Source organism: Oncorhynchus gorbuscha, linkage group LG23 (genome assembly GCF_021184085.1).
Source record: "Oncorhynchus gorbuscha isolate QuinsamMale2020 ecotype Even-year linkage group LG23, OgorEven_v1.0, whole genome shotgun sequence".
Taxonomy (NCBI): Eukaryota; Metazoa; Chordata; class Actinopteri; order Salmoniformes; family Salmonidae; genus Oncorhynchus; species Oncorhynchus gorbuscha.
Genome location: NC_060195.1, coordinates 66065080 through 66086249, shown reverse-complemented (window position 1 = coordinate 66086249; position 21170 = coordinate 66065080). Strand labels below are relative to the sequence as shown.

The 21170-nt window shown below is 44.1% G+C and overlaps 1 protein-coding gene and 1 pseudogene across 1 annotated transcript in view; one reads left to right on the top strand and one right to left on the bottom strand.

Moving 5' to 3' along the window:
* Positions 1-715: 715 nt before the first annotated feature.
* On the top strand, positions 716-8220 carry LOC124011154 (annotated as a pseudogene).
* A 2899-nt stretch (positions 8221-11119) lies between these two features.
* Positions 11120-21170, bottom strand: part of LOC124011155 (obscurin-like protein 1) — a 33345-nt gene continuing 23294 nt past the window's right edge. The window contains 18 exon segments of the mRNA XM_046324228.1: positions 11120-11929; positions 12145-12411; positions 12609-12713; positions 12873-13034; positions 13324-13480; positions 13647-13759; positions 14332-14598; positions 15217-15483; positions 15747-16016; positions 16155-16421; positions 17187-17456; positions 17858-18133; positions 18419-18694; positions 18860-19135; positions 19817-19928; positions 19930-20093; positions 20338-20610; positions 20781-20941. Of these exon segments, the coding sequence (XP_046180184.1) occupies positions 11652-11929; positions 12145-12411; positions 12609-12713; positions 12873-13034; positions 13324-13480; positions 13647-13759; positions 14332-14598; positions 15217-15483; positions 15747-16016; positions 16155-16421; positions 17187-17456; positions 17858-18133; positions 18419-18694; positions 18860-19135; positions 19817-19928; positions 19930-20093; positions 20338-20610; positions 20781-20941 (3961 nt within the window). The 3' untranslated portion in view covers positions 11120-11651.

Genomic DNA, 21170 nt, shown 5'->3' with positions numbered 1-21170 from the left:
TTTGCATGAAATATTAAATACTTTCTGTCAATCAAGCTACAAAGGTAATTAAAAGTGAAGGCTATGACGAAAATAAAAGTCCCCAAGTCAGCGAAGAGGATTGTTGTCGAGGTAGAAGTAGAATGCGACGTAGTGCTTTAAACCTGTTAACAGCTTGTGGACAGCTTCTTCTCTGTCGTTAAAAGGTTTCAAATTCCATTTTGAAAATGTAACTTTGTTTCCTTGTTACTTAAGATGCGTTCATATGCAAGTGGGAAGGTGGTAATTACCAGTTGCGAAGTCGTAAATACTTGTATGGAATAAAAGTATGCCAGAGCTGCATTCACTTTTTATACTATAATAGATGAACAGAATCAATTTTATATTAACAATTTGTATTTTGTTCTTACCATAAATAACAATTACTGAAGATGCCGCCATGCTTGCTGTCTTTTTTTGTTGACAAAATAGGTCAGTGGGAAACTCAGAGCATAGGGATGATAGACGAGTTTCAAACTAGTAATACCTGTGGGAGGTGTGTTCAATTAGATTTTTCCCAGTAATATCCTGATATTTACGAAATTACAAGATGTCATGAACGCAGAAATACAATAGGCCTATAATTTATGGTTCAAGGGACCGTCGTAGTCTGTCGAGTATTCTTGCAAAAGTGGACTGCCACTCTCCGTGCACAATCATAAATTTGTGTGCCACTTTAAAAGGAATGGGAAGCCTTGAAACCGCCGAGTTCCATGTTTGTATCTTCAAATTGAGAGCGGAGTTGAACTCCATGTTGAAACAAAGTTATCAACTCCCTTTTAAATGTATATAACTTTTATTTGTAGATTTTATACCGCTCTGGTACGTCATTGAATAGCCGAGAAATGTAATCGTTTGGATGCGTAATGTATTTAAATACTGTTTGCGGTTATGTAACTTTGTGCACATTTATAATTGAATGTTCCTAGTCAGCGAACAATCTAAAACGGAACAAAGTTTTTAGTTTCAATTGTGGATAAAGTCTGGTGCAATGGACCACCAGTCCTCAATAATCACGCAAATTAGTCGAGATGAAGAGGGGAATAGAGAGAAGGGTAAGTTTTGGAGAAAGTTCTCAAGATGCACGTCAGTTGTTTTGCACCACACTCAACTTTTCAGTTAGCTAGCCTAGTCCGTCGTCCATTGGGTGTTTTCAAAGACGAGGACAGTGTTTACGAAACTATCAAAACTGCAAACGTCTACATTGTGACCACAATGAATGGCAACAACTAAGCTTCAAATGGCAACATTGTTGTGATACGCGACGCAACTTTTTGACAGGCAAGGTCACTGCAGTGAGGACGGACGAGCCCACTCAATCAAATCGCGTAATCTAACTACAATTAATTGACCAGGCTGCAGTTGCTGTCTGTCATAGACCTCCTAAAAAAGCGAACACTTCTGAAATAACTTGTTGAGAGTTTGATGATTTAAAAAGCAGCTGTGTACTAGGCTACAGACGGATGCGTTTATAAACGTGTGATTTACTTACATCAACAATTTTTCTAGAAGACTGGTTAACGTGTTTTATGGGTGGTGCGTTCTTAAAGCTTTTCCCGCTGTTATGCAATCAGCAGTTACCACGAGGACTGTACAGCTTCAATAGCCAGCCCTAGTATTTACATTATAATGACCCATTCAAAACAGAGATTAAGGCCTGCCCACGCACCTTGTACTTCCCCATTAGCAACATAAAACTCGATGGATGGCACAGTTAAACTACTGCCATAGGCTATATGAGAAATGCCATCTTGGTTTGTTGTCCACAACGTTGTCGGAGTGGTATCTGTGTCACAGTGATAGACCTCAGAGAAATCTGGAGATAAGGTGTGAGGTGGCACCAAGTAGGGATTGTATTTAGTGTGTGTGATGTAATCGTACCAGGTAGACTGTAGTTTTACTTCCTGGTATGAGTAGCTCTATTTGTTTTGATAACACATTACTATACAGTTATTCTCAGAGAGGGGTTTATGTTGCAGTGTTTCCCTATATTCATACACTTTTTAAAAAATCGATAGTCGTTGGCTTAATGCCTGGAAGTCTATGGGAACAGCTAGCATGTCATTGCATTAACGCCAGTAGCAATGTACCACGTACCTTTCCAGCATGGCTGAAATAAATCCTAAGGGAAGTACTGTGTGAAAGCCATGGCCAGGAGACACAAATGGAGTGAGAGCCCATGACTTTGACAGACTTCCTGTTTAATGCTGTAACTTCCTGTCTCTAGCTGACCTGGGCCAATGGGCAACCTGCGTTACCGGTCACTAACCAACCCAGAGACTCCTCTTGTTTATCAGATGTGAAAGGATTTGATAGGTAGGCAGTATCTACAGTATCTGTGATACAATAAGAGCTCCTGAAAGGCCTCTGGTTGATCTTTCAATCCTTTCATATCTGTTAGGCAGGAGACTCAACCAGGATCTAGGGCTAGGGCCTAGGGAGGGCCTGGTTTGGAATTGGGCCCTTCTCTTAAAGATACACTATGCAGAAATCGCTCGACTATTTCCTGGTTGCCATAATTCTAATAGTTTGTCTAATTTCAGTTTGTGACAAAACAAGCATGTATAGTATAGTGTAGGGAATCATTGTACCATCTAAACCGCTGTGAAATATGTCTCCATTACCAAAAACATTGTATTTTCAGCTGTTTGAAGCTGGAGTACAAAACCAATAGTAAAAACGAAACCTGAGAATGGGAAGCATAGAAATAGTTTACATAGAACAGATCTACTGCTTCTTCAACTTGGGTTTAATGAGAATGACAGAATTATAACACACATTTATATGTGAATTTGTTCAGGTCACCCAAAAAGTGAGATATTGTAGCTTTAAAGGAGAGGTAATGGATTAGACGTATCCCTGCTGAGGCCCTATTCCCAGGCCGCTGTCTGCTCTCTGTAACCTGCCTTGTTGTGTGACATCTGACCCTGCTGAGGCCCTATTCTCAGGCCGCTGTCTGCTCTCTGTAACCTGCCTTGTTGTGTGACATCTGACCCTGCTGAGGCCCTATTCTCAGGCCGCTGTCTGCTCTCTGTAACCTGCCTTGTTGTGTGACATCTGACCCTGCTGAGGCCCTATTCTCAGGCCGCTGTCTGCTCTCTGTAACCTGCCTTGTTGTGTGACATCTGACCCTGCTGAGGCCCTATTCTCAGGCCGCTGTCTGCTCTCTGTAACCTGCCTTGTTGTGTGACATCTGACCCTGCTGAGGCCCTATTCTCAGGCCGCTGTCTGCTCTCTGTAACCTGCCTTGTTGTGTGACATCTGATCCTGCTGAGGCCCTATTCTCAGGCCGCTGTCTGCTCTCTGTAACCTGCCTTGTTGTGTGACATCTGATCCTGCTGCGTCAGTGGTGGTGGGCCGACACGATCTGTTTCCCCCTCTGATCTGCCCCCACATTTCCCCTTCCTGTTTTGGTTTGGCCTGGACGTGGCAGTGGGCAGAGGGTCACAGGTCTGGAACGGGCCAGAGAGGGAGAGAAAGGGGTCACAGGTCTGGAACGGGCCAGAGAGGGAGAGAAAGGGGGTCACAGGTCTGGAACAGGCCAGAGAGGGAGAGAAAGGGGGGTCTGGAACGGGCTAGAGAGGGAGAGAAAACATGGGGTCACAGGTCTGGAACGGGCCAGAGAGGGAGAGAAAGGGGGTCACAGGTGTCTGGAATGGGCCAGAGAGGGAGTGAAAGAAATGGGGGACAGTGAAAGAGTTTGTAACACGGTCACGTTGCGAGTGAGAGAAAGACAGGGAATAAAGAGAATGAAAGGGAGGAGAGTTTAAGGAAAGCATTTGTCCCTTTTCTGATTGGGCAGAAGTTTGCAGAGAGCGAGTAGTGGAACTCTAGAGCTTTATTATAGTAAACAAAAACTCTACATAAAAGGGAAGTCAGTTTAGTCTTAAGAAAGTGTTTTATTCCAAGACTGGCAGTCATCGTCAGGCAATGCTTAGAAATAGAGATTCGACATTATAATACATTGAGTTGGATGTAATGATTTAAGTGGCTACTCAAACTGTCACTGATTTGAAGTGACATGCCCCTCGCATGACTTTCTTAGCTAAGTTTACATATTCCTCATGGAAATATTAAAGCTGCACAATCATGTCTCTCGCCTCAAGGACATTCCTCTTATAACTAATAACCAAGTAAAGTGTTTTATCTGTTAATTGTTCTTCATTCAAACCATTGGGAAAAGGGCATCAGGTTGAAGCGAAATGGCCGCAATGAGGTCAAAGACTAAAGATGCTATACATTACATAAATTCTGCTGGAATGAACTTGAAAAACAACCATTACATCACATGTTTATCCTTTGAGCATACAGTACAGTACATCTGCAGAAATATGTTGTTCGCATCGGGACAAATTCCAACTCTGCTACAGGAATTTCCACATTGATGCGTTCAATCGACTGTCCCCCACAAGTTACGCAAGAATTCAAACTACAACATGTCCACGTCTCAAGTTAAACTACAACATGTCCACGTCTCAAGTTAAACTACAACATGTCCACGTCTCAAAGTTAAACTACAGCATGTCCACGTCTCAAGTTAAACTACAGCATGTCCACGTCTCAAGTTAAACTACAGCATGTCCACGTCTCAAGTTAAACTACAGCATGTCCACGTCTCAAGTTAAACTACAGCATGTCCACGTCTCAAGTTAAACTACAGCATGTCCACGTCTCAAGTTAAACTACAGAATGTCCACGTCTCAAGTTAAACTACAGAATGTCCACGTCTCAAGTTAAACTACAGCATGTCCACGTCTCAAGTTAAACTACAGCATGTCCACGTCTCAAGTTAAACTACAGCATGTCCACGTCTCAAGTTAAACTACAGCATGTCCACGTCTCAAGTTAAACTACAGCATGTCCACGTCTCAAGTTAAACTACAGCATGTCCACGTCTCAAGTTAAGAGTCGGTGAATAAACCACATCAGGGAGCAGTGAGAGTAAATAGATACAGGAAGACTGTGTGACTGACGGATGAGCTCATTATTTTCTTCCAGGTCCCCCACCCTCGTCGTCTAAGAAGCCCAGGAGTCGAGGCCTGTTCCACAGCCTCTTCTGCTGCCTATGTCATGACCAGGCTGACCCCCCGCCGGTCAACAACAACGCCCCACTACTGGTGGAGGAGAACGGGACTGTCTCCAAGGTATGTCCCACTGCTCTCTTTAATGGTTCAGGGATGTTTTAGAATCTATGTTTATGGTTTGCGTAGGTCCAGGTAAATGGTCTGTGGTTTAGTTTGTATATGCAGTGTTTTTGTGGTAAATGCTGTCTAGTTTGTATATGCAGTGTTTTCAAATGAATGCTGTGGTCAATATGCAGTGTTATAAAATGCTGTAGTCTTTTGTTTGCAGTGTTTGGTCCAGGTAAATGCTGTCTGTGTGTTTATGATGTCATAGTGAATGTTAGAAACTAGAACGTGACTTGATGGTGTTTTTTTTAAAGTCTATGTCACAGTGTAGTTTGTATTTTACATGTATCATGACAAATGTTAGTTTGTGGTTTGTGTACGTTAACTGGGTGTGTGGTTCAGGTCCAAGTCAGACCGCTGCTTCCTCAGGCCAAGTCAAAAGACGCAGGGAAGATCTGTGTTGTCATAGACCTGGATGAAACTCTGGTCCACAGCTCATTCAAGGTGAGACCAGGAACATACTACCATTTACACTAGTAATATTATAGAGTCACAATATTTATCCATCATCCATGAACTCTAAAGCTATTGGTGAACTTTGATACAATTGCTGTACCATTTAATTTGGGGTTTAGCTTTTCTTTAAAAAATGTCCTATCCTGCTACAAAATGTTTTTGTGTGCCTTTTTGCATCTTGTTTTCTTTTATGGAGAGAGATTTTCCCCTCTTGTGAAAGCATGACATCACCAGGCAGTAATGTCCAATAGTAATGAGAAACACTCTGAGAGCGAGGAAAGAAATTGGTTTCTCCACAGTATTATTGTTGGCAGTCACAATGACATCTGTCATTTTTGCCACTATCACACATCCAGACTAGCTGTTTGTTAAATTCTAAATATTCTAAATACACATAGTTTCTCTCATGTATACTGCATTTCTGGTGTTTAGGATGTCTTTTAAGTGGTTTTGTTCAAAATAATGTATCTTTATTATTCCCACAGCCAGTGAACAATGCTGATTTTATCATTCCCGTAGAGATCGATGGAACTGTTCATCAGGTGAGCCTATCACTGCATGGTGACGAGCCCAACTGTCACAGACCAATGCCACCGGCCTCTACCTTTCCATGTTAAATCCTTTAGTATTATTAAGGTATATTATGGCTCCCTACAATACTGTATATCTGTATGTTACCAACTGCTCAGTCTGGTTCTGGACTGGGTTAGAATGGCATCTGAGGCCTTGGGTTTTCTACCACAAAAGGAACGTTGGAGTCACGCTGAGAGACTGTCACCTCCTACATGGTTCTGAAGTTGGAGCCAACAGTGTATCTTGGGCTTGGGCCTGATTCAAGTAATCCAGGATAGGTTTGTTCAGAAACCTATTCTGCATGACTTGGTTCAGGACTATGACCCTCTGCAGCAGACCACCACGGAAAGATGAAGTGAAAGACTGCTCAATGCATCTGGGTGGGGGGGGTTTTTCATTTTGTTTAAGACGAGAGGTGGAAAGATAATGTATTTGATTATTGTTTAAACCTTAAACTTAACATACAATGTATCCATCTAGGTATATGTGTTGAAGCGACCTCACGTGGATGAGTTCCTTAAGAGGATGGGAGAGCTGTTTGAATGTATTCTGTTCACAGCTAGCCTGGCTAAGGTGAGGACAACACCATTTTAAACCAGCAAATGAAATCAAAAAACATGTTTGTTTAAAAGGCCCATTGCTGTCAAAAATGTGATATTTCTGTGTTTTATATTTCACTCTGTGGTTGGAATAGTGGTGTGAAAATGATAATGCCCTTTAGTGTAAGAGCTATTTTGAAAAGTCTACCTTAAATTTCAGCTTGTTTTGGTGGGAGTTTTGGCCTGCCTGGTGACATCAAAATAAATTAATAGACCAATAAGAAAGAGTTCCAAACCTCACTGCCAATAACAGAGAACATTCAGTTTCCCCTCCCCACTCAGACCACTCCCAAACATTCCTAGCAAAATTCTTGCTGGAGAAATTACTATTTTCTAAGAAGCTATTTGTTTCTTTTTGACCATTTTAATTGAAAACAATGACAGTAAGGTACTTTAATTGTTACCCAGAAATGATTGGATGTTGAGAGAAACAGCTGCATTGGACCTTTAAAGGCTGGTCAAAAGCTGCAAAGACAGGAAATCACTTGTCACTTGTTTTCCTCACCTGATACGGAGACCCCTATGTGTGTTTCTCCAGTATGCTGACCCAGTGTCAGACCTGCTGGATAAATGGGGTGCGTTCCGTGGCCGTCTGTTCCGTGAGTCGTGTGTGTTCCACCGGGGAACTACGTAAAGGACCTGAGTCGTCTGGGCAGGGACCTGAACAAGGTCATCATCATAGATAACTCCCCAGCCTCCTACGTCTTCCACCCAGACAACGCTGTAAGAACCATCCTACTCCTCCTTGGCCCCTTCTTTCTGTTCCTCCTTCTTTGTCAGCATCCATTACTTAAAAAAAGATTTTTTTTAAAGATGGCAATGTTGGCTGACTGGCTTTATCAAACTTTTAGTTATGTGAAAACGTTTTGCAATTAAAATTGTATAGATAACTAAATATTTAGAAACAAACTTTTTTAATGAATCATTTATAAACTATACCATTCTATGACTGAAGGACCATGGAAGCAGGAGGTCGTACCACTGGAAGGAAAGTGCCACCAGCTGTCTCTCTAGCTGCATTCTAACTAGCTCACTAGTTAATTGAAACCAGAGCCTGGCTCTTGTTTTGACGAGCTGTATGACCGACTCTGGTGCCTCGCCATTGTAATGATCTCATTGTAACTACATGCATGTCTGACTCTGTCCCGTCTGTGTGTGGCTGCAGGTGCCTGTGGCGTCGTGGTTCGATGACATGGCCGACACCGAGCTCCTGGATCTAATCCCCTTCTTCGAAGGGCTCAGTAAAGTGGAGGATGTCTACACGGTGCTCAGGCAGCAGAGGGATTCCAGCTAGCAGTGCTGTCAGTCACCCTACCCCTATACTACCGCCATCTACAGGACAGACCGAGAACCGCAGCCTTAAAGCGTCTTCACACCCAACCGTACACCCCTCAGCCTACCGTCCACCAGATCAACCACAAGACTATCACCTCCAAGCCCACCCCTCTTCTTCAACCCGTCAGAACCACGCTAGTACTGCCCTCTATTGGGGAAAACAGAGGACTTGACCCCTCAGGACACGATCTACCATCCTTAAGTTTTTATACAGTGCCTTTCATCAAATGTCATTGGAGCATACAGAACAGTCAAGTAGAGGGAATCTACCACGTTCTTCAGAATGAAGAAAAAACATGCAGCAGGAAGGTAATGAGAGAGAACACCCAGGATCCAATCAGAATCAGTTCTCTAACGCCGGGTTGGAGTCAATAAGTTTCCGGAAGAGCGAACAGTTCTAGAACTCTGTATGGAAAAGCAAATGACAGCTGTATGAATGGATATTTACTACTTTTAACACTTTTAATGTGTTTTTTATTTCATTCACCAACAGACAATTTAGCATTTTTAACAAGCAAAGTATTGGCTTTGTGTAAGTCAAGTGGTTTTATTTCTTTCATCACTCAGCTAGTATCATAATGACTAGCAGAATGGGCATCAGTACTTGTTAAGGGGATGGAATCATAGAGAATGACATTTATCAGTTACTGCAGCTATCAAAACGTTCCATGTCCCTTAATCATATTTGTTTTTTATTTTTTAAAACCATAGGAATATGTGCGATAATGTGCCAGATAACATTTATTACCCTGTAAAATGTTTTCATAACAAATACAGTAGTCAGATGACTGAAATGCACCTTAAATTACAATATAATCTTTTAGGATTTCTTTTGGATTACATTGTCTGTGGACCATGGACCTCAACCCAGACAGACTAAATGCTCCAGCTCAGACACATGGACACAGTACCATGTACCAGTCAATGGCCTGGAAAACCCTTGGTATTCTGCAAGAGGACCTGGATATGTGTTGGGAAAACATATTTAGATTCTGTCCAGGCAAACTGTTGGTCAACGCTACATTCATGGAGGAGGGCTGGGCGACTATATTGTGAATACCTGTATGGATCCACATACCGCTATATATTTTCACAATAACAGAATTTTGATACAGTGCTCAATTAAAGGAGAAGTTCTACTAATTGGGCTAGTTCATTGTCAGTTTTGTCCTGGTTTGGTTGAGTATAAAACCATCAGAATGGAGAAAGACCATTTTAAATTCACAAAGAATTGATTTGTTGCCATTCTAGGTCATGTACTAATCATGAAACACATTTAGACCAAATATATTTTGTCTGTAACGCCCAGCCATACCATGGAGGAAAGGTGTTGGGACTGTGTTATCCATCTGGTTTTGACAAGCACACTTCTCCCTCCTCTTACTAGAAACAGTACTTGAATACTTTCCCTTTTTCATGACCTCTTTTTAAAGGACTGCAAATACTATGCTTCTTTAGACCAGATTGTAGGATTTGGGTAGTTTGGTTTTTAAACTAAAGCTTCTGACACAAGGTAGGACTATATTAACCGGTACTTACCTGGGTTTGGAACAAAACAATAATTGTTATTTGTAAGTAAAAACTACGAGATGGTCTATCAGGAAGTGAACAGGAAGAGTAGTTTTAATGGATGAGTGATTCGTATTGATTGATACTGTTTTATGAATGCATGGGGGAAAAGCCACTGTGTTGGAGTTGACTAAGGGTCTACTAAAATACCTTGTGAAATAAGATGATTCAGAGTTTAAATAACCAGTACACCCATGATAAATCTATCAGTATTAAGAAATAATACATTTAATTATTAAATAATACATTTAAAAATTTCACATTCCAACGTAAACACTCACCAAGTGCCTGTGTCAATCAAGTTAGATACTTAAATAAAAACATTTTTAAATCTTTTTCTCTTGGCAAGTGGGTTGGCCCTTTTTGTTAGTGTTATCCAAAGGATGAACAGAAATCACTGTAGTACAATGTCCGAATGTTGCGGGCTCTCTAACAATGCATTAATGGATATCACACACACACACACACACTAGGAACTGGGCAAATCCTGGTTTGAAATTCAAGCCACCCACAGCCATTTAGATAATGTGACATCTAGGATTTACACACATTTTAAATGTTTCTTTTAGTATTTCAAGGCGTGATTTCTGTCATAACTCAGTAGGGATATTTACTGTCGTAGATCCAGTCCCTTTCAACTGCTTCAGGGCTGTTCCCTAGTCATTCACAGTGCTTTGGAAGAGAGCTTTCTATCACCATGAGGACCTTGACCTATTGCTGAACCTCTTCTTCCTGTATTCAAACACTTTAAATAATATATGCATATATTATACACATATGTATATTTTGTTTTGCACTGTAATAAAGCAAACAAAAAAATGAAATTAATATATTATGGATTATTCATGTGATTTAGGATTGAATAGCTGTAACAATTTGTGGACAGTCTTTTTATCATACCAATTGTATTGAACTGTTTAATTATATCTTCCATAAATACAACATAATTAAATAACCAGTGCAGGTGCTTTTGTGTTCAGGCACTCTATCCACGATTTGACATCAAAGCACATTCAAAGCACATTCATCGAAGCACATTCAAAGCACATTCATCGAAGCACATTCAAAGCACATTCATCGAAGCACATTCAAAGCACATTCATCGAAGCACATTCAAAGCACATTCAAAGCACATTCATCAAAGCACATTCATCGAAGCACATTCAAAGCACATTCATCGAAGCACATTCAAAGCACATTCATTTCAAAGCACATTCATCGAAGCACATTCAAAGCACCTTCATTCAAACACATTCATCAAAGCATTCAAAGTATTTAATTCAAAGCACATTCATCGGGCACAAATTCAAAAGTAACATGTTTGTAAGCTCTATCCTAAGATATTGTCTGACGGATTTATTGGATAAAAACCTTCATTCAAACTATGGATGTTAGTATTTAATGACGGTGGGGAAAATATAACATGTTTAGAAAAAAATATTTTTTACTTAATTATATAATTTCCAATCAATATATTATCAAAATAAATATGTGTAACTGATGTGTATAATTGATTTATATCCATACACACAGGCATTCATACCCACCATTATAAACCATTCTAACACCTTCACACACCCAAGTGTTGCATACCGATTTGACCTTTTGACTTGACTGGAATCCATCCTTCTTAACATTTCTCTCCAAGGTTACTTTCTGCCCTTTACAACTGACTGAAGATCAGCTTTGCTCATGACCCCAACCATTGAGTAAAACATCAAAACTGATCCTGAAACAGTTGTTTCGGGCTTAATTAAGTACCACATTTCATCACATTCCACTTTTCTGTCTCGCTCGTTACATGCAGCTTTACTAGATCAGATAGACCGCATTCTTATATAGTACCAATGTCTCAGACATTCGATTCCTGATCATAACAGAATCAACATTTCCCATTCTCTCCCCCTTGCCTCTACTTCCACATCACGTTCAGTTTGGCGCTGCTCTTGGCCTTTCCCATGGCGAAGGTAACCGTCCCACTCATGTCTGGTCTGGTCTGTTTCAGGTTCAGTTTGTGGATGGTTCCGTGGTTCTCTAAGCGGACATCAGGGCTGGACTGGATGGTCTCTCCATTCAGAGTCCAGACTGGGGGCCTGCTGATGGCCACGGACACCTCACACTGGAAACAGGCCTGGTCAGGAGCCGTCACCACCACATCCTGCAGCTCTGTCTCTATCACCAGGGACTGGGCTGGAGAGGCAAGGGGATGGAGGGTTAAAAGAGATGGGTCACCTTTTCCACAAAAGGTCAGGAACATCATTCTATGTGTTTGAGGGAGAGAGAGAAATGTGAAAGGGGTAAGGTGAGAGATTGAGGGGAATAAAGTGACAGAGGGATATTTAGAAAAAGATCAACGATATGTCAATACGGACATATTGTTTTACAAGAAACCACCATCCGCTCACCTTCCACCAGGAGTTGGGCTGTGGAGGTGTGCTCCCCAACCTCTATACTATAGGTACCCTCGTCCTCTACAGTCGCCTCGTGGATGGTCAGTTTATGGTAGCAGCCGTCACTGTGGATCTCTAGCCTATCAGAAGACACCAGCTCTGCCTTGCCTCTGTACCATGTGAGGTCACAGCGCGGCGTGGACACGGTGCAGTCCAGAATCACGCGGTGCTTCTCCAGAGCCGTGCGGTCTCTCAGAGGCTTCACGATAGACACGGGGGCCTCTGTGAAAAAATATAAGAGAAGTGCAGTTATTTCAGTGAAGAGAACTGATTTCAGGTCAGATCATGGACACAGGGAGTTCTGTCACCCACAACAGAGTTTGGGTTGCTGTCTGCTTATAGGAACTGAAGTCAGATCAGCTGGAACATCACACAGAGATAGGTGAGGTAAACCTGCAGCCCGGTAGGTGAATCCCTACCTTCCACCTCTAGGTAGGCTGTTGATTCTGTCTGTTTGGTCACAAAGCGGATCTCCCCAGAATCCTCAGCTTTAACGTTGCACATGAGAAGGAAGTGTTTGGTCCCTGAAGAAAGAAACACAGACATGGAATTTCAATGTTTATTCTATTATTTATTTGACCTTTACCAGGTAGGTCAATTAATTAAGACCAAATTATTCACCGCAATCATGAAGTTTAACGGTTTGATGGATTAACTGATTGATTGACTGATGTATCACTAACCCTCTGTGCGTATCTTGATGGTGCTAGTGGGTCGTATCTTGTGTCCATCCTTGTACCACTCCCCGGTCACGTCCTCCATGGACACCTCACACATGAACACAGCATTCTGGTCCTCCTGGACATACAGGTCCTCCAGCCCGTGTAGCACCTCCACTTCAGGCTCTGTGGAGGGAGATTGGAAAATTGGTTCAACACGTTGGAATATAGTAACAGTGTGCAAACGTAACCGTGCCAATGGAAGAGCATTAGTCAGGCAGCCCTGACCTCTAGGTGGCAGTAGCACGCAGTACAAGGTTGGCTGTGTTGGCCTGTTTCAGCCTTCCTGTCACTATAACTGAACACTAGAGGTCAACGAAGAGTACCGTTGGTGAGAGTACTGAGATGTTTTACATGCACTTGAAATGAAGACCGTTCTGCAGTGACTTGATAAGGAGAGTGTACAGTATATTACCATAGACCTCCAGGTTACAGGACGTATTGACATCTCCTAGGTCACAGGTGTAGGTGCCTGCATCAGAGAGGCTACACTGCAGCAGCTGACAGAACCTCTTCCTCCCCATGGAGTAAATACGGTACTGGGTCTTCCCTGGCTTCAGCTCTGTCCCATTCTACAGTCAAGAAGAAAGACAGGACCAACATTATTACCGTATTCTCAGGGATAGACAACATTTAATGAGATCAAACTGTTTACTTCCTGTCTGTGCCTGTTCTATATAACATGGTAATACACTACTGACACAAATACGGCAGGTCTATTGGTTGTACATCTATTACCTTCAGCCACCTGACCTCCACGTTCTGCCTGGACAGCTCACACTCCAATGTGGCAGGAGAGCCCTGCTCCAGTCTCATGTCTACCAGCTTCTTCATGAGAGTCACTGGAGTCTCTGGGAAAGAACAACAACATGGAAGAAATGTTAAGAAATGTTCTTTACTATAACATCCAATCCAGACACAGCTCTCCAGGGTTAAAGACCCCTGTATTAGATAACTGGATATTCATGATGATGTTCTCGACCCTCAACCCTCTCTCTCCCTCTCTATCTCTGTACCACAAACGCTGTCTCGGCCTCTGAATGATCGGCTATGAAAAGCCAACTGACATTTAATCCTGAGGTGCTGACCTGTTCCACCCTTATTATTATTTGACCCTGCTGGTCATCTATGAATGTTTGAACATCTTGAAGAACGGTCTGGCCTTAACGGCCATGTAATCTCCACCCGGCACGGCCAGAAGAGGACTGGCCACCCCTCAGAGCCTGGTTCCTCTCTAGGTTTCTTCCTAGGTTCCTACCTTTCTAAGGAGTTTTTCCTAGCCCCCGTGCTTCTACATCTGCATTACTTGCTGTTTGGGGTTTTAGGTTCGGTTTCAGTACAAGCACTTTGTGACATCTGCTGATGTAAAGAGGCCTTTATAAATACATTTGATTGATTATTGATGATGATGATGATACCTCACCCTTGACAGTGAGCCTGGCAGAGGTCCGGACTCCCTCCGCAGAGAAGACGATGGTGCCCGTGTCCTCCAGGGTAAGGTTGGACAGGGTGAGTCCGTGGACCAGCCCGTTGCAGCTCACCCGCCAGTGGTTGCTGGGTTTGACCCGGATACCGTCCTTCTGCCAGACGCCCTCCACGCCAGTGTGAGACAGCTCCACCTCGAAGGAGGCCGTCTCCCGCTCAAATGTGTCTGTCTCCACCAGACCCTTACGGATGGCGATCTTACGGGCTGTAGAGGTAGAGATATTGACAGATGGTTAAAAGATAACACACCTAAAGCCAGGAGACTTTTTTTGCCACAGCATCACTCTATAGTCTCTAAGCTACTATTGTAAGATGACATACCAACATGTCATCCATCTCTCACCCACAGGGCTTTACCCATTGTTACTTTAGTGCCTGACGGCTGGCGGCACAATACATGATAGTGAAGGCCAACATGCATTGTAGCTGTTGTTGCCAGCTACTATATATAAAGACACAGTAAATGTAGTTGCAAATAGAATCCAGGACTCAAGCTGTTGTTTTATCAGCTAAGCATAACAGGACACTTTTATGGTTTGTTACTCTAACTGATGAAATCCCATTCATATCAATAGTAATAAACTGGGTGGTTTCGAGTCCTGAACGCTAATTGGCTGACAGCCGTGGTATATCAGACCATATACCAGGGGTATGACAAAATATTTATTTTTACTGCTTAGTTACGTTGGTAAACAGTTTATAATAGCAATAAGGCACCTCGGGGGTTTGTGGTAAATGACCAATATACCACAGCTAAGGGCTGTATCTGATGAAAACCTATCATTATCAATCAGTATGACATGGTGTCCGGACATTGTCTTACGCTCCACGTTGAGTTTGACCTGCGTGCGGTCGTGCAGGGTTTCACAGCGGTAGGTTCCGCGGTCAGAGAGGTTGAGGTTGCAGATGGTCAGGCTGCGTTTGCGTCCGCTCTGGCCCAGGGTGTGTCGGGGTCCTGGCTGGATGACCACACCCTGCCTCATCCACTGGACCTCGCCCGTGTCCAGACTGACCTCTGTTTCCATGGTAGCCTCTCCGTACTCCTCGGCCATCACCGCCTCCATCTTCTTAGTGAAGGTCACCTGAGCTTCTGGATAATGACGGAAGGACCAAACATGACTGTTGAAAGGATGGTTCACTAAGAATACACATTTGTATGGTAATCCACTTCCTTAGGCTTTGTTTGAGTAATTTATGTAGGTATGTTGACTGAGAACACTTTCTCATTTAGAGCAACAACCATGTGAGAGTTGCCTGCTCCCATCTGACACTCAGGTCAAGCTAAACAAGTGCATCTCAAGTATTTGAAAGTATTTGCCACATCAATTTGACCCAGGTCAGTTGTGGACTCACCCTGTACTTTGAGGGTGGCCTTAGACACGTTCCCCTCAGCCTCCACTGTGATCTTAGAGGAGTCCAGGATCTGACAGCTCTTGATCACCAGGGTGTGACACAGGCCGTTCTGCGTTGCCTGGAAACGGTCACCCATGACGACGAGCTCGCCGTCCATCCCCCACACCAGCTGCACGTCCTCTGGCGACACCACGCACTTGAAGGTGGCGTCCTCTCCCTCTAACACCATGGTGTTGTGGAGCTCTGTCAAGAACTCTACCACGCGGGGCACTGGGGGGGGGGGGGGAGGGAGAGAAGGAAAGAGAAAAACTAATGAATGGCTCAAAGGTTTATTGATTAATTTAATTAGTGGTATTATTCTGGGCTGGAACCAGATCCTGCACCCATTTTGAGGGCTGTACTACTTACTCTCGACTCTGAGCCTGGCGGCGGTGCGGTCGTCCTTGGACTCGCAGGCGTACTCCCCCGTGTCGTCCCTGGTCAGCCTGTGGATGGTCAGGCTGCGTTCCACGCCGTCGGCCCGGATGGTGAACCTCCTGCTGGGGACGATCTCCACACCGTCCTTCAACCACTGGACGTCCGCCTTGGGCTTACACACCTCACAGCGTATGGTCACCATGCCGTCCGCATGGGCCACAGTGTCGTGGAGCGGCTTGGCAAACTTCACCCTCATCTCTGAGACCACAAGTGAGAGAGAGCTGTTAGGATTGGTGATACCTTCTATCGCCCTCTGAAACCCCATTCATAATGCATTATTTCAACCCCACCGTGCTTTACAAGACTTTAGTCATTCACAACATCATTTTTTTAAAATTATTATTTTTGGCCCCCTTTTTCACCCAAATTTCGTGATATCCAATTGTTAGTAGTTACTATCTTGTCTCATTGCTACAACTCCCATACGGGCTCTGGAGAGACCAAGGTCGAGAGCCATGCGTCCCCCGAAACACAACCCAACCAAGCCGCACTGCTTCTTAACACAGCGTGCATCCAATCCGGAAGCCAGCCGCACCAATGTGTCGGAGGAAACACCGTACATCTAGCGACCTGGTCAGCACGCACTGCGCCCGGCTCGCCACAGGAGTCGCTAGTGCGCGATGAGACAAGGATATCCCTACCGGCCAAACCCTCCCTAACCCGGACAACGCTAGGCCAGTTGTGCGTCGCCCCATGGACCTCCCGGTCGTGGCCGGCTGCGACAGAGCCTGGGCTCGAACCCAGAGTCTCTGGTGGCACAGCTAGCCCTGCGGTGCAATGCTTTAGACCACTGCGCCACCCAGGAGGCCTGGGGCCTATTTTTCTCTGTCACCTTTTCGTATTGGGATTTGGCTTATAGCCTCATATTAACCTCTGTTGGTTAAAGAAACACAGTGCTCCCCCCTGATCTACAGCTACTATATAATTAGATAAAGACAGAATGGGAACATGGAAGTTAAAAACCTTTGACTAGCAGACTGAAATGCATCTCGTCTGTGTTGGCGTCTACTGTGTACTCTCCGCTGTCCGATCTTCTCAGCGGGTCAATGGTGAGGAACCGGTTGGCGCCGTCGACCCCCGTGTGGAAGCGGTCCCCTATGACGGGTGTCCAGTCCTTGAGCCAGCGAACCGGAGCGTTCTCCTTAGACACGACCCCCATCAGCGTCACACTTTCTGCCTCGTAACCCGTGATGATGTTCACTGCTTGTTTGTCTACGAAGGTGACGGGGGAGTCTGGGAGAGAGAGAGCGAGAAAAAGAGTGAGTAAGAGAGAATAAAGAATGAGGTGTAAAAGGTTCACATCCTATAGTATACAGTATACATTTTAAAGTTCAGGTTCATTCCACTGTAGACAGAGTCTCGTTTCGACTTAATTTGATCACGATTTCGTTGCTGAGACTTTTCCTGCACAAAAGGTTTCTATAGTGTGTAATTTCCACTTTAAAATGTCAGACTTGATTTACACGAACGAAAAATGTATCAACTCCTACAAAAATGTTTTATCAATTATAATCCACATAATAATTCACATTTCCTGTTTCTGCAGGATTATGCTGTAGCAAACTGGCTCAAACTAAGATCCTATGTCTGTAAGACTGTAAACACCCGTTTGTCCATATAGCCCAGCCAATTACCTTGGATCTTCACCATGGTGACCATCTTGTCATCGATAGCATCACACATGTACTTCCCAGAGTCAGAGGGCAGGATGTCAGAGAGGATGAGTTTCCTCAGCGTGCCGTAGCTCTCCATGTAGGTCCGGTCATCGCTAGTCAGCTGTCTGTCGTTACAGTACCACTGGACAGGGGCATTGGCCCGGGACACCTCACAGGCCAGGATCAGGTCATCCCCGGCAACCATCTCCTGGTAGTCTGTATCCTCAGAGTTCCCCAGGATGGTCACTGGAGGCTCTGGAGAAGGAGGAATAGACTTAAGTTTTTTTGTTGATTTAAATCAGATGCAGTTTTCATAGGTATTATCAATATGTTAACAGATCCACCTTGCACTCTGAAAGGCTAGGAGGAATTATTTTCACCATAGTGCTTAGTTTTACACCTATCCGATCCTCTAATATCTCTACACGTACATAGGGGTAAGGGGTAGGGGATGAGGGGTAGAGGTATGGGGTAGGTGGTAGGGGCTAAGGGTTAGGTGATAGCAGATAGGACTTGATTTGTGATTAGGTGATTCTTAACCTTGCACAGTGACATGGAAGGTGATGTTGTCATCTCCGGCATCAAGGAAGTAGTCTCCGCAATCTTCCAGCTCAGCATTTAGGATCACCAGGGAGCGGAACGCCCCTTCTTCCTCCTCATAGAACCTCTCGTCTTCGTTTAACCGGCGGCCATCTTTGTACCACTTAGCGACGGCATTGGCCCTGGAGAGTTCACACTCCAACTCAATGTCATCAGAGGGTAGGGACTTGACCTCTGTCTTGACTTCTGACCTATTCACGATCTTCACTGGGGGCTCTAGAGGGAGAATGTTCACATTTGGAGAGTCAATTCCATTTGAATTTAGGACATGAAATCCTCACTTCTTAATATATTTTGCATTAGTATTTTTATAATCTCCTGATTGAATTCAAATGGAATTGTGTGAAAACAAAGTACCATTCACCTCCAACCGTCTCTTACCTGACACCTTGACCTGGAAGTCGATGAGGTCATCTGAGGCAAGACAGGTGTATTTCCCAGAGTCGCCCGGGACGGGCGTGCAGATGGTGAGGCGGCGGATGAGTCCATCCTCAGTGATGGTGACATCACTGCTCTCCTCCACCTCTCCTCCATCCTTCATCCAGATCACCTCAGCGTTGAACCGTGACACCTCGATCTCCAGGACGATGGGTTCTCCAGAGAAACAGTCCTTTACGTCAGACATTGTTTCAGAGCGGGCCAGCTTCACAGGAGGCTCTGAGAAGAGGGGATTAATATGGTTAATTTCTATTCTGTCACGACTTCCGCCGAGGTTGGCTCTCCTGCCCGTTCAGGCGGTGCTCGGCGGTTGTCGTCACCGTCCTACTAGCCACTACCGATCCCTTTTCGTGTATCTGTTGGTTTTGTCTGATTGTTTTCACCTGTGTGTTAGTTAATTAGTGTCTGTATATAATGTAGGTTGTCCCGCCCTTGTTTTGTGCGAGATTGTTTATTTTGTCATTCGTTTCGTCTGTCGGTGTTTTTGTGTATATTATTCTCCAGTTAGTCTGTTATCCTATTTTGGATAATTTCACCCTGTTTGTATTTGGGTTGACCGTGTTTAGTTTATTTTGTTCACCGGAGAATAAACTTATTATCGCTATTTGCTCTCTGCGCCTGATTCCACCCACCTTGATTAGACGTGACATATTCTTTCAACAGAATATTGCAATATGGGAAATTAGCAGACAGCAGAAAGCAATACATCAAAACAACATAAATCAGATACCTAAAGTCTAACTTATTTATAAGAAATCATAGTGAACAGTTATATTAATAATATTATGTATGTCCATTCATCTCACATAGTTGAAAAATACAAAACCAAAGATTCAAATACTTAACCCTGACATAACTAAACCTCTTACGCTGAACAGAGTTAGTTCACTGACCACATACCTGAAATAGTGACCAGCCATGTGACTGAGTCATCCTCTGTGTCACACACATACTCTCCTGTGTCCTCCACAGTGGTCGCGGGGATGACCAGTGTCCTGTGGGCTCCCCTGGACCTCCAGGATGAGAGAGGCGCTCTCCTCCACCTCCAGCCCATCTCGGTACCAGCGTACCTGGGCATCAGGCTGGGAGATCTCGCAGCTGAGCTCCAGCCTCTCAGAGGTCAGGCTGGTCAGCTCCAGCTCAGACTCAGTAGGGGAGACGATTCGCACCGGAAGCTCTGAGAAAGGGAGAACAACTTGCATTTAAATGGAAGCAATTAAAATGTATGTATATATTTAAATAGAAGTTTGGATATGAAATAGTCTGACATAAGATTAAATTGTGTAATAGTGTAAAAAAGGTCAATTAAATAGTTGTCGTCTGATAAGGGGGATTGGTTTGATAGGAGACCCCAAAAGATGAAACGATTACACTACCACTCACAACAAATGAACCAGGCATGGAACCTTGGAGTATCTTACCTGTGATGGTGACCTGGAAGAACACAGAGTCTCCATCCGTGTCGCAGACGTACTCTCCGGAATCTTCTGCCGAGCCGCAGAGGACGGTCAGCCTCCTGTACGGTCCCTCGGACGTCAGCTGGACGTTCTCCGTCTCCAGGACCTGAAGGCCGTCCTTAAACCAGTGGACCTCACCGCTGGAGCGGGACAGCTCACACTGCAGGACCACCTGCTCAGAGATATGACCCTCCATAACCACGTCCTCCTTGGGCTCCACGATCATCACTGGAGGCTCTTAGTTTCAACAAGGGAAAAGGAGCATATGAATGAGCAAATTCTACCACCGGGATAGGGGAATTGATGTTTGCATCATCATCAAAGTCTCATCTTTGCTCAACACAATGGAGTCAACTTCACCTGTTTACATGACATGAAAACATGTAGGGCTAGTGTACAGTACATACCTTTGATGTTGACAGTGAATGAGAGGCTGTTGTCTCCTGACTGACAGCTGTAGGTTCCTGCGTCTGAGGTCTCAGCACAACGGATGATCAGTCTCCTCATGGTGCCCTCTGTTTGTATGGTCATGTTATCACTGGCCTGGACCTCAACCCCATTCTTGTACCTGGAGGAAGGTCATGACGGACAGGACAATGAACCTTCAGTATTGTTGATTAGTTGAATCAGGTGTGATGGTGCTTGGCTGGAACAAAAGCCTGAACCCAACTGGCCAACACGGCTCTCTCAATTGTTGAAACTTCGTAATAAGCCTACTTATATTTTTTACAGCCTGAACATGATCAGTTCCCACTAAATTAACAATATTCTAAGCAGAAATGACTCCAAATCATAAA